General features: G+C 44.4%; 1 protein-coding gene across 3 annotated transcripts in view; it reads left to right on the top strand.

Annotated features, from left to right (window-relative positions):
* plxnb3 (plexin B3) overlaps positions 1 to 18,027 on the top strand; it is an 84,374-nt gene that overhangs the window by 63,309 nt on the left and 3,038 nt on the right. For all 3 annotated transcript variants that reach the window (XM_085780780.1, XM_085780782.1, XM_085780781.1), the window contains 20 exons: positions 447 to 583; positions 1,758 to 1,934; positions 2,011 to 2,176; positions 2,263 to 2,394; positions 4,603 to 4,707; positions 4,795 to 4,956; positions 6,325 to 6,476; positions 7,651 to 7,751; positions 7,999 to 8,216; positions 8,330 to 8,508; positions 10,435 to 10,501; positions 13,015 to 13,161; positions 13,305 to 13,385; positions 13,482 to 13,560; positions 13,654 to 13,757; positions 15,527 to 15,614; positions 16,008 to 16,174; positions 17,213 to 17,373; positions 17,452 to 17,599; positions 17,699 to 17,763. In XM_085780780.1, the coding sequence (XP_085636906.1) occupies positions 447 to 583; positions 1,758 to 1,934; positions 2,011 to 2,176; positions 2,263 to 2,394; positions 4,603 to 4,707; positions 4,795 to 4,956; positions 6,325 to 6,476; positions 7,651 to 7,751; positions 7,999 to 8,216; positions 8,330 to 8,508; positions 10,435 to 10,501; positions 13,015 to 13,161; positions 13,305 to 13,385; positions 13,482 to 13,560; positions 13,654 to 13,757; positions 15,527 to 15,614; positions 16,008 to 16,174; positions 17,213 to 17,373; positions 17,452 to 17,599; positions 17,699 to 17,763 (2,636 nt within the window). The remainder of the gene's footprint in view (positions 1 to 446; positions 584 to 1,757; positions 1,935 to 2,010; positions 2,177 to 2,262; positions 2,395 to 4,602; positions 4,708 to 4,794; positions 4,957 to 6,324; positions 6,477 to 7,650; positions 7,752 to 7,998; positions 8,217 to 8,329; positions 8,509 to 10,434; positions 10,502 to 13,014; positions 13,162 to 13,304; positions 13,386 to 13,481; positions 13,561 to 13,653; positions 13,758 to 15,526; positions 15,615 to 16,007; positions 16,175 to 17,212; positions 17,374 to 17,451; positions 17,600 to 17,698; positions 17,764 to 18,027) is intronic.

Consider the following 18,027-nt stretch of genomic DNA (forward strand, 5'->3'; position numbering starts at 1 on the left):
ACCCACCGACAGTAAGACGGAGGTAAATGATTCCAACTCAACAAAATCAGATGCCTGGACGGCAGGGTACAACAGGCCATGGAGTGGATCTGCCACAAAACTGTAGGCCAGTTGGAGAGTAGTAAATATTTCAGACCAAAGGTTTGTCAGTGTTGGGCATGAACATGTAGCCTATATGAGCTCAGCAGAGGACTGGGAACATCTGTTACAAGCAACAACACCGGGATACATTTTATTATCTATGGAGTTTCCTACATAACGTTTCCCACAGACTCCCTTTGACAAAGTAGATCTGGTTTTAGTCTGGCCCCGACCCTGGGACCAGCCCTGGAAGACCGTACCACCACAGGGACAAGTGACCTCAGTCTCTACTGATCATATGAGGAGGTAGAGAGGACAGTGTCTGGTCCAGGTCCTCTCTAACCCCTGTGTGCTCTTCTGTCCAGGACCCTCAGCTCCTCGATCTGGTTCCTAATAAAGGTCCGGTCTCTGGAGGGACCAGACTGACCATCAGAGGCCGACAGCTGCTGACTGGACAGACGTCTGACCTGAGCGCCTTCCTGGGTCCAGAGCCCTGCTACATGTGAGTACTACAGCACTAATACTACTACTACTACTACAGTAGTGCATGTGAGTATTGCTTCTACTACTATACATGTGAATACTACTACTACTACTACTAGTACTCCATGTGAGTACTGAGTGCTACTAGAGCTGCAACAATGAATCAATGAATCAAACAATAATCGATTATTAAAATAATTATCATGTATTTTTTCAGAAAAAAAGTCAAAACTCTCTGATTCCTTCTGGTTTCTTTGTTCCTTTATGACAATAAACTGAGTCTCTCTTTGGTTTGTGGACAAAACAAGACATTTGAGGACGTCATCTGGTGGTTTGGGAAACACTGATTGATGTTTTTCAACATTTTTTAACATTTTATTGACCAAACAACTAATCAATTAATCATTTAAAGGGACAACGAGGAGTTTTGGAAAAGCGAAGTGTTTTCACTCTACATTTATGAGCCTCCGCGCACCGTAGAATTCTTTGACCGGCGCAAGACAGACTCATGTTTTCATTCATCAAGAATTAAAGTCAGAGGTTCAAAGACGATCACATACCGTCGTAGTTCCGACCATAAACGGCGATTTGGCGGCGTTATTCTCATGACTCGCCACGAAACCGAAAGTAAAGAAACGCTGGTCGGCTCGACCAGCATTTCCACCACCACTAATAATAACAAAATAACGATAGAGACAAAACCATATATTTATCGAAAATGGGCCCATTAACAAGTGTGGGTAGCGTAGATTCATCCACATTAATATGAGACTTTTTTATAACCAAATAGAAACTCCTCGTTGTCCGTTTAAATAATCAACAGATAAATCAATAATGAAAATAATAGTTAGTTGCAGCCCTAAGTGCTACTAACTGCTACTTCCACCACTAGTACATGAGTGCTGCAGTACTACTACTATTATTACTCCTACTAGATCCTAATATCCTTTCCTTGTCTTCTCTTTTTGTCTCCTTTTCTCTTCTTCTCGTCCCCTTGTCCCACTGATGACTTGTTTCCTTGTCTACTTTCCTTGTTTCCTTCTCGTCTCCTTGTCCTCTGGTCACATTGACTTTATGTGTCCTTGTATCCTTTCCTCGTCTCCTTGTCCTCTGGTCTCCTTGTTTTCCTAACACTTTACCTCCTTTTTGCTGATCTCTTCTCCTTGTGACTCGTTCTCTCCTTGTCTCCTCAGTGTGGAGGAGGTCAATGACACCCAGTTGGTGTGTCAGACTGGTTCCAGCTCTCAGACTGGTGGAGTCACAGTCCGGGTCTTGTTTGGTAAAGCAGAGCGGATCGTTCCCAACGTTACCTTCCATTACCTTGACGACCCCGTCGTCACTGATGCCGCGCCCTCGGAGAGCTACTACGCGTAAGAGCTTCGTCGCCAACAGTCCATCACTCAGTGAACTTGATGTCATATTAAGGTGCTGACTTCCTGTCTGCAGAGGGGGGCGTGTCGTCATGGTGACAGGCAGGAACCTGGATGTGGTGCAGCAGCCAATGATATATGTGTGGGTGGAGCCTCTGGAGGTCCAGAGGGTCAAACGCAAAAGACGATTGGCTCTCCTCACGGCGAAGCAGCAGCTGGTCTTCAACAGCACCATGACAACGGTGAGACAAACCAGCCAATGAGACGACTCTCTAACCAGCTGTGCTGAGTCTGAGACGGTTTGTGTCAACACCTGTCTGTCCCCCAGGTGTCAGAGCGCTGCACTGTCCTGTCCCCCACCCAGATGACCTGTCCAACCCCCAGGGTGACCCCAGAGGTCAAAGTGAAAAGCGTCTGGTTTCAACTGGACAACGTCAGAGTCCACTACGAGAGCATCAAGGTACCTGTGTGTCCATGTTTATGTTTATGTTTATGTTTATTGAGATCCCCATTAGCATCTGCATAGCATCCGCTATTCTTCCTGGGGTCCAAAACATATACATGGAGACAATAAAAGAATACACATTCACACTAAACAATATAGACATAGACATAAAACAACACAAACAATAAATACAAACAATATAGACCACTTAGACAAATACAAAACAATATGCAGTATACCTTAACAGCATGACATACATTCGCTGCATGACCAACACAACAACAAAATAACAAGACAAGACAGCTCCAACCAGGTTTCCATAATATAATAATACCCCTCCACAGATAATTAATTGACTCTACTATAACCACTATCTATATAATTCTATAATACACTAACCCATATATTTATAATACCCATATATTTATATCAAGTACCTAATCACGATTAATGGAAGTTCATTTTTAAATAATATTCTTTTAGAGCTTTTTTGAAAGCATATATACTATTTAATTGTTTAATATAACTTGGTAGTGAGTTCCATTCTTTCATTGCTCTGTAGATGACCTTGTTTCTGGTTGATATAGTTTTATGTTTGGGTAAAATAAAACAACCTTCAGCTGCGTGTCTTGTTAAATAATTGTGTGTATTGTGACTAAAAGAACGTTTTTCATAGAAAATATATGGTCTAAAAATATAACATATATGTGTCCTCCTGTCCACCTGTCTATTTGACCTGTCAGTGTATCTGTCTGTCAGGAGTGGGAGGGGGGGCAGGTGTGACCTCAGCCTGTTGATCTGATTCAGAGTGAGGTCACTTGACTTCCAAATGATGTCATTATCTCTGACGTCCCTCCAGAATAAAGCGCCAGAGAAACAGAGGCTGTAGAGCAGAAGAATCCTCCTGTGTTTAAGTTCTCTTTGCTCCAGTAATCCTGTGATAGTTGACTGAGAGGAGCAGATCAGAGCTGGTGCAGCTCCTGTTAAAGGGATAGTTTTTTTTTTTAGTTTTTATTTATTTATTTAAAAAGGACAGTGTGCAGTGACATTAATTATTGAGAAAAATAAAAAGATGGCTGCACCAGATTTAGCGGAGCTGCTAATTTCCATCTGTAGTCCTCCGGGGAAATGGGGTCACCCAAAATTGAAATTTCACTCATTATCTATTCACCCTCATGTGGACCAAGGGCTGGGAGAAGTTTCAGAGTCCTCCGTGGCTTCTCTGAGTTACAGGGGGTCTTGGCGTAGCAGTGCATGTCCATATAACGGTTGCAAATGGATATCAACTGTCTTCGTAACAAAAAGACACACCAAAAAAGCTTCTTGAAGCTCCTCTTCCCGGTTCGTCAAATTTGGACGAACCGGGAAGAGGAGCTTCGAGAAGCTTCCGCTACAAAACAAGCTTGAAATATAGACTTATTTCGTTTTTTTTGGGACAATTTCGCATTTCGGGGCTTCAATACAAGACGGACATTACATACGAGCAGCATGGAGGTATTTGGATGTTTTTTGGTGTGTCTTTTTGTTACGAAGACAGTTGGTATCCATTTGTACCCGTTATATGGACATGCACTGCTACGCCGAGACCCCCTGTAACTCAGAGAAGCCACGGAGGACTCTGAAACTTCTCCCAGCCCTTAGTCCACATGAGGGGGAGTAGATAATGAGTGAAATTTCAATTTTGGGTGAACTATCCCTTTAAAGGGATATTTTAACATTTTGGCAAATTCGCCTGTTGCCATAATCCATATAGTTTTAGGAGTAGGTTCATTACCTTTAATTGTCGGTGCAAACTGTTTTTAGATTGGCGGGGCAGAGACGTGAGCAGGACGTGAGTAGGATCACAAAACAGACTCCCCCAAACCAATGAGTGACGTCACGGGTGCTGCGTCCATTCTTCTATGGTCACAACTTGTCCACCAGAGTGTTTTGGAGTTGTTGGCTTGTGTATTTAGTTTGATGAGGGAAACGTGGAAATCCCATGCGCCTCTGTTGTGTTAGCTGAGCAGCTCGCTTCTCTGCTCCGCTGATCTGAAAACAGCTTGCACCGACAATTAAAGGCACCGCTAAGACTATAGGGATTATGGCAGTAGGCCAGTTTGCCAAAATGTTGAAATATCCCTTTTATCACAGTTTGACCACATGTGGACAGACAGAGATGGAGGATGAATGGAGCTGTACAGGATCATCAGTTGTAATGGGGAACCTCTGTCTGTGTTTCAGGGTAAAAGCTTCACCTATTATCCAAACCCAGAGCTCTTCCATCTGAATCGAGAAGCTCCAGATACTCCGTATCGTTTCAAACCAGGAGGAGTGATTGCTGTGGAGGTAAAGCGACACACCAGTTCACTGATGTCTGTGAGAGAACATTTCCAATCAATCAGTCCTGATTTCTCCCCCCCCCCGGTCTCTCAGGGCCAAGACCTGACCAGAGCCATGTCCAGACGGGAAGTGACAGCTCGCCTTGGGGATCAGGAGTGTGAGGTGAAAACTCTGGACAACACTCACCTGTACTGTGAACCTCCAGAGATCCAACCAATGAGTGCAGACGACAGCAGCGACCTGCCCAGTCTCAAGGTAGCCCATTCATGCACCTACATGATGATACACACAGAGCCATGAACATACATGGAGATGAACACAGAACAAGTGAACCGAGACCACCTCCGCAGCTGGGACTCAGTTCCACCAGAGTCCCAAACGAACCCTGGTGCGATTCGCGTCCGGTGTGAATGCAAACCGAACCAAATGCAAAATCCAAGCGCCTTTTTGGATTCAACAGGCTTCCGTTGTTGTCAGAAAATGTGGAAATGATCAACAATGAGCCGTGGGTCAACAGATAGACACGCTGCCTCCTTGATATCTGGTCAGTGGAAAACATTTATCAGATGCTGGAGAGGATGCACCCGTCGCCGTTAAGGATGCACATTCTTAATATTTTTTTTAACTGATAACAGAAAGTCGTTATCCGATTAATAACCGTTAACAGAAATAAATGTGACTAGGCTTAAATGCCGATCGGCAACGCGGCATCCTGAGAGAATTGTTATGTTTTTTGTTTTTTGCTGTGCCGTCCTTTTTTCTTTTTTTTAGCGCACCATCCTTCAGACGCACATGCAGACGTCTGTGTGTTTGTTGTCTGACCATCCTTCACGGAGACGGCTGCATAACGGCCACATAGCCTCCAAGTGATGAATAAGCACAGGACAGGTGCAACTGGAAATACTACCAAATTGAAAGGGCAGCAAGAAACGCATTCATGACCACCATTGTGGACTTTTCGTGGAAGATCCCGCTGATATTTTTTATCCAATGATTGAGTGACTGTGGGACACACATGCTTCTGTTTACAAAGTTGATCCGCATGTGAAAAAATGCAATGTGGATACAAACCACACCAAGTAAAAAAAAATGTAGTCCGCACCAAAGCAAGTGAACTATCGGACTTTCCTGGTGTGAATACGCCCTAAGACATTCCTTGTCCCATTCGTGCTTTGGAGAAGTGTTCTTTTCCACATTTTGTACATTGAACCCGTTTCTTTCTATGTTTCTTCCTCTCTCAGCCCCAGAAGTCTGATTTAAAGATGTGCAGTCTATGGCTCTTACTTATCTATGAATGACAAATGAATTATAGAACAACGAAAAAACTTGTTGTTTTTGTTTTTAAACCACGCCCACTAAAGCTCTCTGCTCTCTCTATCTGTCAGTCAGCAGAGGACAGAAAACCCTCATGCTCGCCTCTAGTTTACTCACTAGGAGCTCTGAAAAAGTCCAATAGAGCTCTTCTAGCTGATGTCACGGTGTGAGAAATCATATTCCAGGACTTATGACCTATTTTCTCATTTCCCATGTATTTTCCATGACTGGAAAAAAAAAAAAGGTTTTCCAGGACGCGTGGGAACCCTGCTAATATACTGTCTACTGGTGTCCCTGTCTGTCTCCCAGGTGCTGATGGGAAACCTGCAGGTGGACCTGGGGTTAGTTCAGTACGACAGCGACTCTCTGCTGTCTCCTGTTCCATTGGCTGCTCAGATCGGTTTGGCGGCGGGAACGGCCGTGATCATCTTGTCGGTCCTGGTGGTCATCCTGATGTACAGGTCGGTACTGTCTGTCTGTCTGTCTGTCTGTTCTGTCTGTCTGTCTGTCTGTCTGTCTGTCTGTTGACCAGGCCTCTTCACACTGAAGCTGTTTAACCTCAGTCTGTTTTCAATTGAACTACAGTAGAGTACACACAATTCAATGCAGTGCAGAGCTGTAAAACAGTACAGTGCTATAGTGTACAGAACGGCATAGTACAGTACAATACTATACAGTACTGTACAGGGCAGTGGTGTGTTTTTCAGTATAATACAGCACGATGCAGTGTAGTGCTGTACAGTACTGACTGTACAACTCCTCTAGACTAGTTTTCTTTGCAGTCTTTCTCATGTCGTCTAAAATCTTGTTATTATAAGCCAAAATGGAGATTTACTGTAACCTTAAACCTTTGTTTTCCTCCTAAACAACTTTGATTCTGACACAATATTCACTATAATCTTCTTCTTAACCAAGTAAAAAACTACAGTACTCATCAGATTTAAATGTTATTCACACCACCCACTAGAAATTGACGACACTCTAAAAGCTTTAAAAAAGTTTGGAAAATTGTGTAATGAGTGACTGGTATATGCTGGGTTAAGCACATTTATATACATACATATATGTAGATGTAATACTTTCATGTAAAAAGATAAAGGCTTGTTTGCTAAACACAGTTTATAATAATAATAATAATACATATTTTATTTGAGTAGGGACAGTACATATAAATGAACATTGGTATAAAATACTTCAGTAAGGGGCGGTACGTGGCGCAGTGGGTAGAGCGGCCGCCCCATGTAGAGGCTACAGTCCTCGCCGCAGGCGTCCCCGGTTCGAATCCCGCGTCGGGCAGACCTTTCCTGCGTGTCATTCCCCCTCTCTCTGCCTCCCCATTTCCTGTCTATCTCTACTGTCATCACTATCAAATAAAAAGGCAAAAAGCCGAAAAAAATACTTAAAAAAAAATAAAAATAAAATAAAATAAAATAAAATACTTCAGTAAATATGCCGGATTATAGCCGAGCCGCTAATTTACGTCCGTAGTCCCTAATAAATAAATAAATAAATAAATAAATAAATAAATAAAATCCAACTAACAGTACACCACAATTAATAAATATGTATTCCCTCACTTGTGTTTCTGTGTGTGTGTGTGTGTGTGTGTGTGTGTGTGTGTGTGTGTGTGTGCAGGAGGAAGAGTAAACAGGCCCTCAGAGATTATAAGAAGGTTTTGCTGCAGTTGGAAACTCTGGAAATCAATGTTGGAGATCAGTGTCGCAAAGAGTTCACAGGTACAGACACACACACTGTGCAGATGAGTCCACATGGTCCACCTGAGCAGACGGCTAGAAAGCTGATCATAAAAGTTCATCTTTGACTGACTGAAGGTCACATTCTCCTGACTTCTTGTTCAGCTGCATGATCTGAAATTTAAGATATTGAGAATCATGTATTAATATTTAATTCGTTTTTTTTGCTGGAGCCCAGTCCCTGCAGCTGCAAAATCTTCTCTCTCTGTGTGTGTGTGTGTGTGTGTAGATCTGATGACAGAGATGATGGACTTGAGCAGTGATGTTGGAGGACCGGGGCTCCCTCTGCTGGACTACAGGACTTATGCAGAGAGAGTGTTCTTCCCTGGCCAGCACACACCACCTTTGAGCCGCCAGCTGGATCTACCAGAGTCCAGGAGGCAGACTGTGGAGCAGGGTCTACAGCAGCTCAACAACCTGCTCAACAACAGACTCTTCCTTACCAGGGTGAGCATTACATCAGCGTACGGGGTTTGGAGGATGGTCCTATCATAATGATGGAACTAGGTGTGGGACACTTGGACCTGCAGGTGACGATTCTCTTCTGTCTTCCGCCTCAGTTCATCCACACTCTGGAGGCCCAGCAGGGTTTCTCTCAGAGAGACCGGGGTTATGTTGCCAGTCTGCTCACCATGGCCCTTCATGATAAACTGGAGTATTTCACCGAGGTCATGAAGAGTCTGCTGCAGGACCTGGTCCAGCAGTATGTCGCCAAGAACCCCAAGCTCATGCTTCGCCGGTATGTAAAACAAACACACCTTCATCTGTGAAATCAGTCAACCTCACTGCAGTTTGCAGAAGCAGGAGGTGTTTGATGTTCACACCAACTCGTTTTCCAATCCATCAGATCTTAGATCACAGCTTCAGATAGAGCCCATCAGGTCGAATCGCCATGGAAAGAATTTATAGGCTTGACAATTATGTCAGTAAATTAATCCCCCAGGAAAAACAGCATCCTTTTAGATTCCCCCTTTTTTTTTTTTAGGAATTCCAGTTGCCTTAGACTTGTGCTGCGTTCATAACAACTCGGAGGTCGGAATTCCCAACTCGGAAATTTCCGATCTCGACATTATTGCGTTCACGCTGCAGGAACTCGGGAGAAAAAAAACATGGATAGCTGAAGGAAGTTTGGTGTATTATTGTGGCTCATCGCTGAATACGAAAAATCAATGCAGCAGTAAATGATGTTTATTTTGGAGGAGAGGAGACGCTGCAGATGAGTGCACATAATGTTATAGCCTTGATAACAGTTAAACGTTATTTCCGTCACATACGAGGACCGCAATTCACACCATACAACAATCACAGCTTAATATAAACGTATTTCATACAGGCTACTGCAATAATACACAAAAATATGCATTCAAACCTCAACAAACAACTTGTCTAAATTCTAACCGTTTAAGACGAAGGCTGCCATGTTTTGATGTTGTCGTGACGTCAAGTCGGAAAGTCGGAGCTCTGATATGATACCCGAGATCGACGCCGTTCAATTCAACTCGGAGCTCGTCGTTCCGACTTCCGAGTTGTCTTGAACGCAGCATTAGTGCATAGGAGCTCTAAGCTGCACTGGTAGACATGATGGTAGCTAGAAGATTACAGTCTTTTCAGTCCAGATGTCACACATCATTTTTAATATCTCACTGACGCTCGTACCTGTTATTGTTCAACTGATCTGCTCAACACCTAACGTGTGCTGCTTGTGAGATGTCTTCTCTCTCGTCTTTTGGTCTGTCCCCTGCCGGAAAACTTTAGTTTCCTCCAACGGGGATTAATTCATGATGTATTTTGTAAAGTAAATTAGTTAGTTAGTTAAATTTAGACACATATATATGTACAATAGTGCATGGTGCATGGACAGGACATTAGTGCATGGACAGTTAAAATGCATCACAATACGTCTATGAATAATACAAAAATCACAATCATACAATCAGAGTACTCTATACTCAGCGTTGATACTACTGCTTTGAGTTCAGGAGACCCACCGGAAGTGGAATGAAGGAGGGTGAATACTCAATTCTGATTGGCTGCATGGTGTTGGTTAAAAAGTGATAATGGACACCCACAAAGACATTCAGTTATTGCGCTGTCTCAAATGCTAGTTGGTAACCATGGCAGCAGAGACTCTGTGCATAACAAGTTTTCTTCAGTGCATCATGACACTGGAGTCTGTAACACACAAGCGGTAAGAAATGCACTGGCCTTCTGAAATAACACTTTGTGTCACGTGAAGTTAAGCCGTGTCCTTCACTGATCAACTGTTGGGCTGCAGCAGAGTCGCTGTGGCCACAGCGGCTTTCCTTTTTATCACCTGTGGACGACAGATATTGAACAGTCTGCTCAGCTGTGGCTTGTGAAAAATGATGATTTTAACTGTTAACACATTAAAGTATAAAATTCATGTATTTATTTGGTAAGTCAGTTGATGGTATAAGTTTGATAATGCCCTTCGAGGTGTCCAATTTATCAGGAATTAATACAGAAGCCTCCGCATCGTCCATTAATTTGTAATTAATGGGGCATTATCCCTTACATATTGTATCGTACCGCATCGTATTACATCGTATTGTATTCCTCAGTCATTCCAGACAGTTAGCTGTAAACTAACTGTCTGTCTGTCTGTCTGTCTGTCTGTCTGTCTGTCTGTCTGTCTGTATTTCAGGACAGAGACAGTTGTAGAGAAGATGTTGACCAACTGGATGTCAATCTGCCTCTACTCTTTCCTGAAGGTAAATGCCGGAAGCCGGTTTTGCCGGTTTGGTGGAATTGTACGTTTATGTTTCCATGGTTTTCAGTCGTTGTCATAGTTGCGGTGAACGCATGGATCTATTAACGCTGACTTTTAACACGGATGTCAATTTGTGTGATATCCACTGTTAAAAGCTGCTGTGATGATCCATGCGTTTTACAGATTTTCATTTGAAAAAAATAAAAAATAAAAAATCCATGCATTTACTGGGACTACCGAAACCATAACCCGTTTCGCAAATACCGCCATCTTGGACATCCCGCAATGCATTGTGGGTATGCACCGATGCACTCTGGGATTGAAAGCGTCCAAACAACACCGCAGCCCCGTGCTCCGCGGCTCTGACAGACGGGCCATGGCCGCAATGGACACAGAAGTTAACTTTAGTAATATGACGGTTAGTCATAAATGTAAACGGAATCAAAATAAAACTAGTGAAACTAGTAAATCAACTTGGAGCACGAGCGTTTATAAGAACCAGGCGCATATTTGCAACAGGCTACTTATTTTTGCAATGACCAGCACCCATTATGCACAGAACAAGGAGGTCACTGCAGGAACACTGGAATAAAACTACTTTAACCCCCGACATATCTTTATTGACATCAGACAATAAATACGACAGCTTGTTTGTGTTACCACGACACAGTCCTTATTAGTCCAGCACAACCTGTCACGCTCCCGTGTTTGTGTGTGTCTGTGTCTGTGTGCACCTGCAGGCGAGAGAGCGAGCGGGAGGAGCCGCTGACTGACAGGTGAGGACGCTGTAACACAATAATATTCTATTAAGGGATGTGAACATGTACTAAAACAATGCTTTCCGTTTTAAACGTGTACACGGTACGGTTGCCGCCCCCCCTCCCGACACATGACAGCTGTAACCTGTGGTTCGTAATCACGGCCGTAGCCGCTGTAATATGACGAACCCGTGTACATATTTTAGTTCACATCCCTTGTATATGACCAAATAGTAATAGGCTATGTGTTACAGCGTCCTCACCTGTCAACAGCGGCTCCTCCTGCTCACGACACAGACACACAGAGACGTGACAGGTTGTGCTGGACTAATAGAAGCTCTGATCTAGGAGTGTCAACATCTACACGTGTAAACAGGTACACGGATAACAAATCATAACCGTTTAGAAAAATCAATAGTCGTTTACACGTCTTTCCCCCCCTCCTCCTCGATCATTTCTCACCAATATATATTTTTAGGGGTGATAATGTTGCCTGAACTGCGTGTCAATTCCCCCCTCTATCTGCGCGTAGCCTACCGGTCTCTTTCCAGCTGTCCCTTCAGAATAAAGGCCGAGGGAGGAAAAAACAACAACAACACCGACTCCTCCGGCCTGTACTGCGAAGGAGACTCGGCTTTGTGTTCATATTCCATCTTAACAAAACCTCAAGCCCCGGTCCGAGTTAACACGGTACGAAGCTGGTTATCAACTTGCTGCTGACGCTCAGCTCAACAGGTGAGCAGCGTATTCCCTCAGCTGAATATCTGTAGGCGGAGACGCTCAGAGAGAAAGTAAACAGCAGCGGATCAGCTCCGTACAAACGCAGACAGAGGCGGCCGCCTCAATATTTATAATTCAGAAAAAACCCTGGTAGTAAATGTTTTCGATCCGAACCTGTCCGGTCGTGCCCGGTCCGATGACTGAGCCAAGGGAAGAGCCGGTAGCCTAAGCTGTGGCCGTACATTTATTCAGAAAAGGTGTAGGCTATTGGTGCAGATTAAACTTGTAAATGAATGCTGCTCTCGATCCGACCCTTCCTTCTATTCTGACTCTTTTGAACAGTAACAACAACAGAGATTATATTATAGATTTTCTGTGCTGAGCATAAGAATTGTTTGAAATTAATAATAAATAAAAAGCCTTTGTTAGACACAGAACAAATTGTAAACGTTGACACCCCTACTCTGATCAGCTCCTGTGTCGTGGTAACACAGACAAGCTGTCATATTTATTGTCTGATGTCAATAAAGATATGTCGGGGGTTAAAGTAGTTTTATTCCAGTGTTCCTGCAGTGACCTCCTTGTTCTGTGCATAATGGGTGCTGGTCATTGCAAAAATAAGTAGCCTGTTGCAAATATGCGCCTGGTTCTTATAAACGCTCGTGCTCCAAGTTGATTTACTAGTTTCACTAGTTTTATTTTGATTCCGTTTACATTTATGACTAACCGTCATATTACTAAAGTTAACTTCTGTGTCCATTGCGGCCATGGCCCGTCTGTCAGAGCCGCGGAGCACGGTGCTGCGGTGTTGTTTGGACGCTTTCAATCCCAGAGTGCATCGGTGCATACCCACAATGCATTGCGGGATGTCAAAAATGGCGGTATTTGCGTAACGGGTTATGGAAACGTAAACATAAAATTCCACCGGAAGAGCAAAACCGGCAAAACAGGCTTACGTTTTTGACGTTGGGAAAAAGGTGGACACTGTATAATGTGTGTGTGTTCCATTGCCTCTTACACTGAGCTGTGTTGTCAGGAGGTTGCCGGGGAGCCTCTCTACATGCTCTACAGAGCCATCAAGTATCAGGTGGATAAAGGGCCAGTTGATGCTGTGACGGGAAAAGCCAAACGAACGCTCAACGACAGTCACCTGCTGCGAGAGGACATTGACTACTGTGCAGTGGTAACCACAGCAACACACACATCTCACCTGTGTGTGTTATTCATTCATACACACCTTGGCAGCATATAGGCACATGATGGGCTGACAAGAGTACACAAACAATTATTATAGCTTTACATGTCTACCGTCTGTCCGTCTCTTAGACCCTGACGGTCTTGGTAAAGAACGGAGTGGAGGTTCAGCCGTGTCCTGTTAAGGTGCTGGACACTGACACCATCACACAGGTAGGTAGCTGTCTGTCATATGAACACCTGCATGTCATGTTGTCATCCTGTCTGACTGTCTCTCACCTCTCTGTCTCCCTGTTTGTCCGTTTTCAGGTGAAGGATAAGATCCTGGATCAGGTCTACAGAGGAGCACCGTTCTCTCAGAGACCAGCAGCTGACAGTCTGGACCTGGGTAAACACACACACACACCTGTCTCACCTATTATACCTCTCTGTCATTTGATAGACAGCTCATACTGACCTGTGTCTCTGTGTTTGATGTCAGAGTGGCGCTCAGGTCAGGCGGGACACTTGACCCTGTCAGATGATGATGTCACAGCTGTAGTTCAGGGTCGCTGGAAACGCATCAACACGCTGCAGCACTACAAAGTAATGACTCACCAACTGCATTTTCACATTCTCTCTCTCTTCTTATGTTCTCTTAAAGGTCCAGTGTGTAATAATTAACAAGGTTTATTGGCAAAATCTGAATATACTACCCAGAAATATATTTGTATAAGTGTATAATCGTTATATAATAACATGTGTTTGGTTTTCGTAGCCTTATAATTATTCTTTTATATATACATATAGCCAGGGTGCGATTTGTGAAAAAAACAGGGGGGGGATAGTTTGCAGCGGCAGGGGGGTGGGTGGGAGGGCAATGACCCCCGCACCGTACCACCACACCTGACAACGTCTCCCAGAGCGTCATAGGCTGCCGTGCCGTTCTCAACCAGACTCTGGTCTCCTAGTGGACCGGGTCTGGCTCCAAGTTTGAGCAAATGCAAATATATGAGCAGAGACCCGACCAGGTCCGACCAGTGTTGAAGCCTGGACCCTGGACCCGATGCGGTCGGACCGCGGCAAAAAACAAAAAAACAAAAAAATAAAAGAAGCCCGTAGTTGTGTTCATAGACACAGTGACAGGTGTGGCAAGACAAGCTGTGATCAGCTGTGGTCATTGAATAGACTACAGTACAGTAGGTCATTTCAATTTGCGCATCTGTGTTTTTTCCTTTTTATTTTTATTTTTATAACATTTAGGCTATATGCGCATCGAGAGTGAGTGAGTGAGCAAGCGCCAGAGAGAAACAGCGGGTGCTTGCCAACAGGCAAAAACTGAAATGAGACGGTTAAAGAGAGGAAAAACACAGAATATAGCTACAATATATGTCCAAGAGACTTTGTCCTGAGGAAGGATCGGATGGTGGCCCAGGTTTAGTGATGAGGAAACTGTCACTGTCAGCTGCACATCTGTCAGCAGCTGCTCCAAACAGACACGCCACAAACTTTAATTTGAAGGGACAGATTTGATGCTGATTTTGTTAACAGTGACTTTGTTGCACCCAAACATTAATATCGGGTGCTGTCTTATCCGGTACAAATATTTGCTCAAACCTGGAGACAGACCCGACCCAGTGCAACCGGCATCTCGAGACTCGCCTTTTTTTTTCTTTTTCTTTTTTTTGAGAATTTACAGTAGCCTGGGTTACATATGACGGTCTGGGAGACGCTGTGCACTAGCCTACTGTAGGGGGGATGAGAAGGCTCACGGTTCAAATGATGTAGACTTGATCTAAAGTAGGCTCTGTCTGACCAGAGGGGGGGACAACACGTATCCCCACCAGGGATAATAAAAAAATGACCCACCATCCCCACCACCCCCCCCCCCCCCCGGCAAATCGCACCCTGCATATAGCAAGGGTCTTGCTTGAGAGAGTGTCGCCATCTTGCGCTGCCATGTTTGTACGGCAGCCTGAACGGAAAATCCAGCCAACCAGAGAGTGTGTTTCACGTTCATAAATAAACCAACAAAAAAGAAGGCAGAAGGAAAGAAGGGCAAGACAAGAAGAAGGAGGAGGAAACAGCAGACATATTATTAAATGGTTTAGATCTTCACCTCATCGCTCCATGCTCCTGAAATACTCCCAGTCGTGGTAAACAAGTTTTCTTTTGGCCACTGTCACTTTTCCAACAGGAGGGGTGAGCACGAGCGAGCGAGTGAGCACTGCAAACTTGAATCTGAATATAGATGTCACTGCCCCCCCCCCCCATTTTACACACTGGACCTTTAAGTTCTCACATATTCTCCTGTGTTCTCTCAGGATCTTTTACATTTTCTCCTGTGTTCCTTAAGTGTCCTCCTTGTTCCTCAGGTTCCAGATGGAGCGACTGTGGCCCTGATACCTCGTTCACAAAACTCAAGTGGAGTTGGAGTCAACCAGGTGTTCCAGACTGGAGAGAGTAAGAACATAACACACCCAAACAGTCTGGAATTAGCAGAACATGTGAAACCAGAACCCAAACAGAAAGACATGTAAAACACCTGAAAAATGGAGAAAGTGCAAAGAACAGAAAGTAGTATTTAGAACATAGGATATCAGCAATACTTAGAACCCAAACTCCAAAAAACATCTGGAACATCTAGGACCCAAAACCAACACAGAGAGAACCTTCCACCCAGAACACAACATCCAGACCTTCTAGAACATTTAGTATATCACATCCAAGTAGCTGAAAGAGAACTATGTAGAGCAAGAAATGAGAACCACTGAAAACCGACACCATCATCAGGATCACAGTGTTTTCCTGTTGATTGTCATGGTGACCGAGGGTTTCTTGGTGTGGTTGCCACAGAAACACCGATGCTGGAGGGCGAGGAAGAAGAGGGTCTTCGTCTGTGGCACCTGGTGAAGAGCAGCGAAGATCCTGAAATTCCCAAACACAGAAAGAGCAGCATGAGGGAGAGAGAGCGAGCCAAGGCCATACCTGAGATTTACCTGACCAGACTGCTGTCCATGAAGGTAACACACACTACCATTGTTAAAGGGACATTGTGTAACTTCTCCTGTTATCTATTCACAAAAATCGATTATTTGGTTCAAAAGTCTGTTTTTCATTAATCAGTAATCCCCCCATCAACAAAGTGAAGAGTTCCTTTCAGCTCTGAATGAGCCATTCATATCATTCATATCTCCATGGAGCGGGTAAGCTCGGTGCTGGCTGCCATGTGGTGTCGCCATGTTTTTACGTTCAGTGGCAGCGTGACGGTAGGAAACCACGGAAACTCAGCGGAGACACCGGAGCTGTCGGCTCAGGTGGAGGTGGCGTCTGTGAAAAATCACCGCGGTAACGCAGTGAGGAGGAATGGAGCGTTACACTGATGCTGCATTCACCTGCAGTCGGGCAGATGGCCGTCGGTAACAAACCAGATGTCATTTTAGTCACAGAAGTCCAGAGAAAGCCGGTAAAACATGGGTCAGGTAAACAATACGACATATAGACAACATATTGTCACGTGTATTGTTTTGCCTCGTGTTTACATAGAGGCTTGTTTATGCCGTTACCTGCAGCGGCTCTCGTCCGTCTACCGTCTGCCCAATTTCACATGAATGCAGCATGAAAAATACGATATGAGTAAAAATAGGAGTTGCTTGTGATATACAACCGCAATGCTATATGGGAGGAATTCCTACACAATGTACCTTTAACAATTTCCATGTTTTTGCATATTCTGTGTTATAAACTGTTTTTTTGTCTGTATACAACATCTATTGCAAGTCTGCCCGTCCTGGGTGAGGGATCCCTCCTCTGAGGTTTCTCCTTTTTCTATGGAGTTTTCCCTCAGTGGATGTGAGGGTCTAAGGACAGAGGATGTTGTTGTGATGCCATGTAAAGCCCTTTGAGACAAACTGTTTGTAAAAATGGGCTATACAAATAAAATTGCCTTGCCTTGCCATTAATGCACCTGAGATTTACCTGACCGGACTGCTGGTGAAAAGCTGCAACCTTCCTCTCCCTCTTCCCATCACCTCTCTCTCTGTCTCTGCCGACCATTGTAGGGGACGCTGCAGAAGTTTGTGGACGACGTCTTCGTGGCCATCCTCAGCACGAAGCGTCCTCCTCCGATCGCTGTCCGGTTCTTCTTTGACTTCCTGGACGACATGGCTGAGAAACACGGCATTGATGACCCTGAGACGGTCCACATCTGGAAGACCAACAGGTAGGACACGCAACCTGATCATGTGACACGCCCGGTGAGCTGTCTGTCCGTATTTCTGACCTGACTGTCTGTCTCCAGCCTCCCGCTCAGATTCTGGGTGAACATCCTGAAGAACCCTCAGTTTGTGTTGGACGTTCAGGTGACTGACAGCATCGACGCCGTCCTGTCTGTCATCGCTCAGACCTTCATCGACTCCTGCACCACCTCGGAGCACAAAGTGGGACGGGTATGACCTGTCTGTCTCTCTGCCTGTTACAGTATTTACTATCTGGCTGCATACATACTGACTCCATCATGACCTCATGATATATTTCTGTCCAATCAGGACTCTCCTGTCAACAAGCTGCTGTACGCCAGAGAGATTCCCCGATACAAACAGCTGGTAGAGAGGTGAGACACCCTTCTGTCAGGGACTTTTGACAAGCATGGTTGTTGCCATGGAAACAGACTTGCGTACAGTTATCAAAAAAAACATACTCGCTGTTGCACAGTTACCTTAGAAACATACTCACTATTGCACAGTTACCTTAGAAACATACTCACTGTTGCACAGTTACCTTAGAAACATACTCGCTGTTTACCTTAGAAACATACGTTGTACAAGTACATTAGAAACGTCATACAGTTACCATAGAAACATGATCATTGTGTACG

This window comes from Trachurus japonicus, chromosome 7 (assembly GCF_045865225.1).
Source record: "Trachurus japonicus isolate A0001 chromosome 7, Traja_1.0".
Taxonomy (NCBI): Eukaryota; Metazoa; Chordata; class Actinopteri; order Carangiformes; family Carangidae; genus Trachurus; species Trachurus japonicus.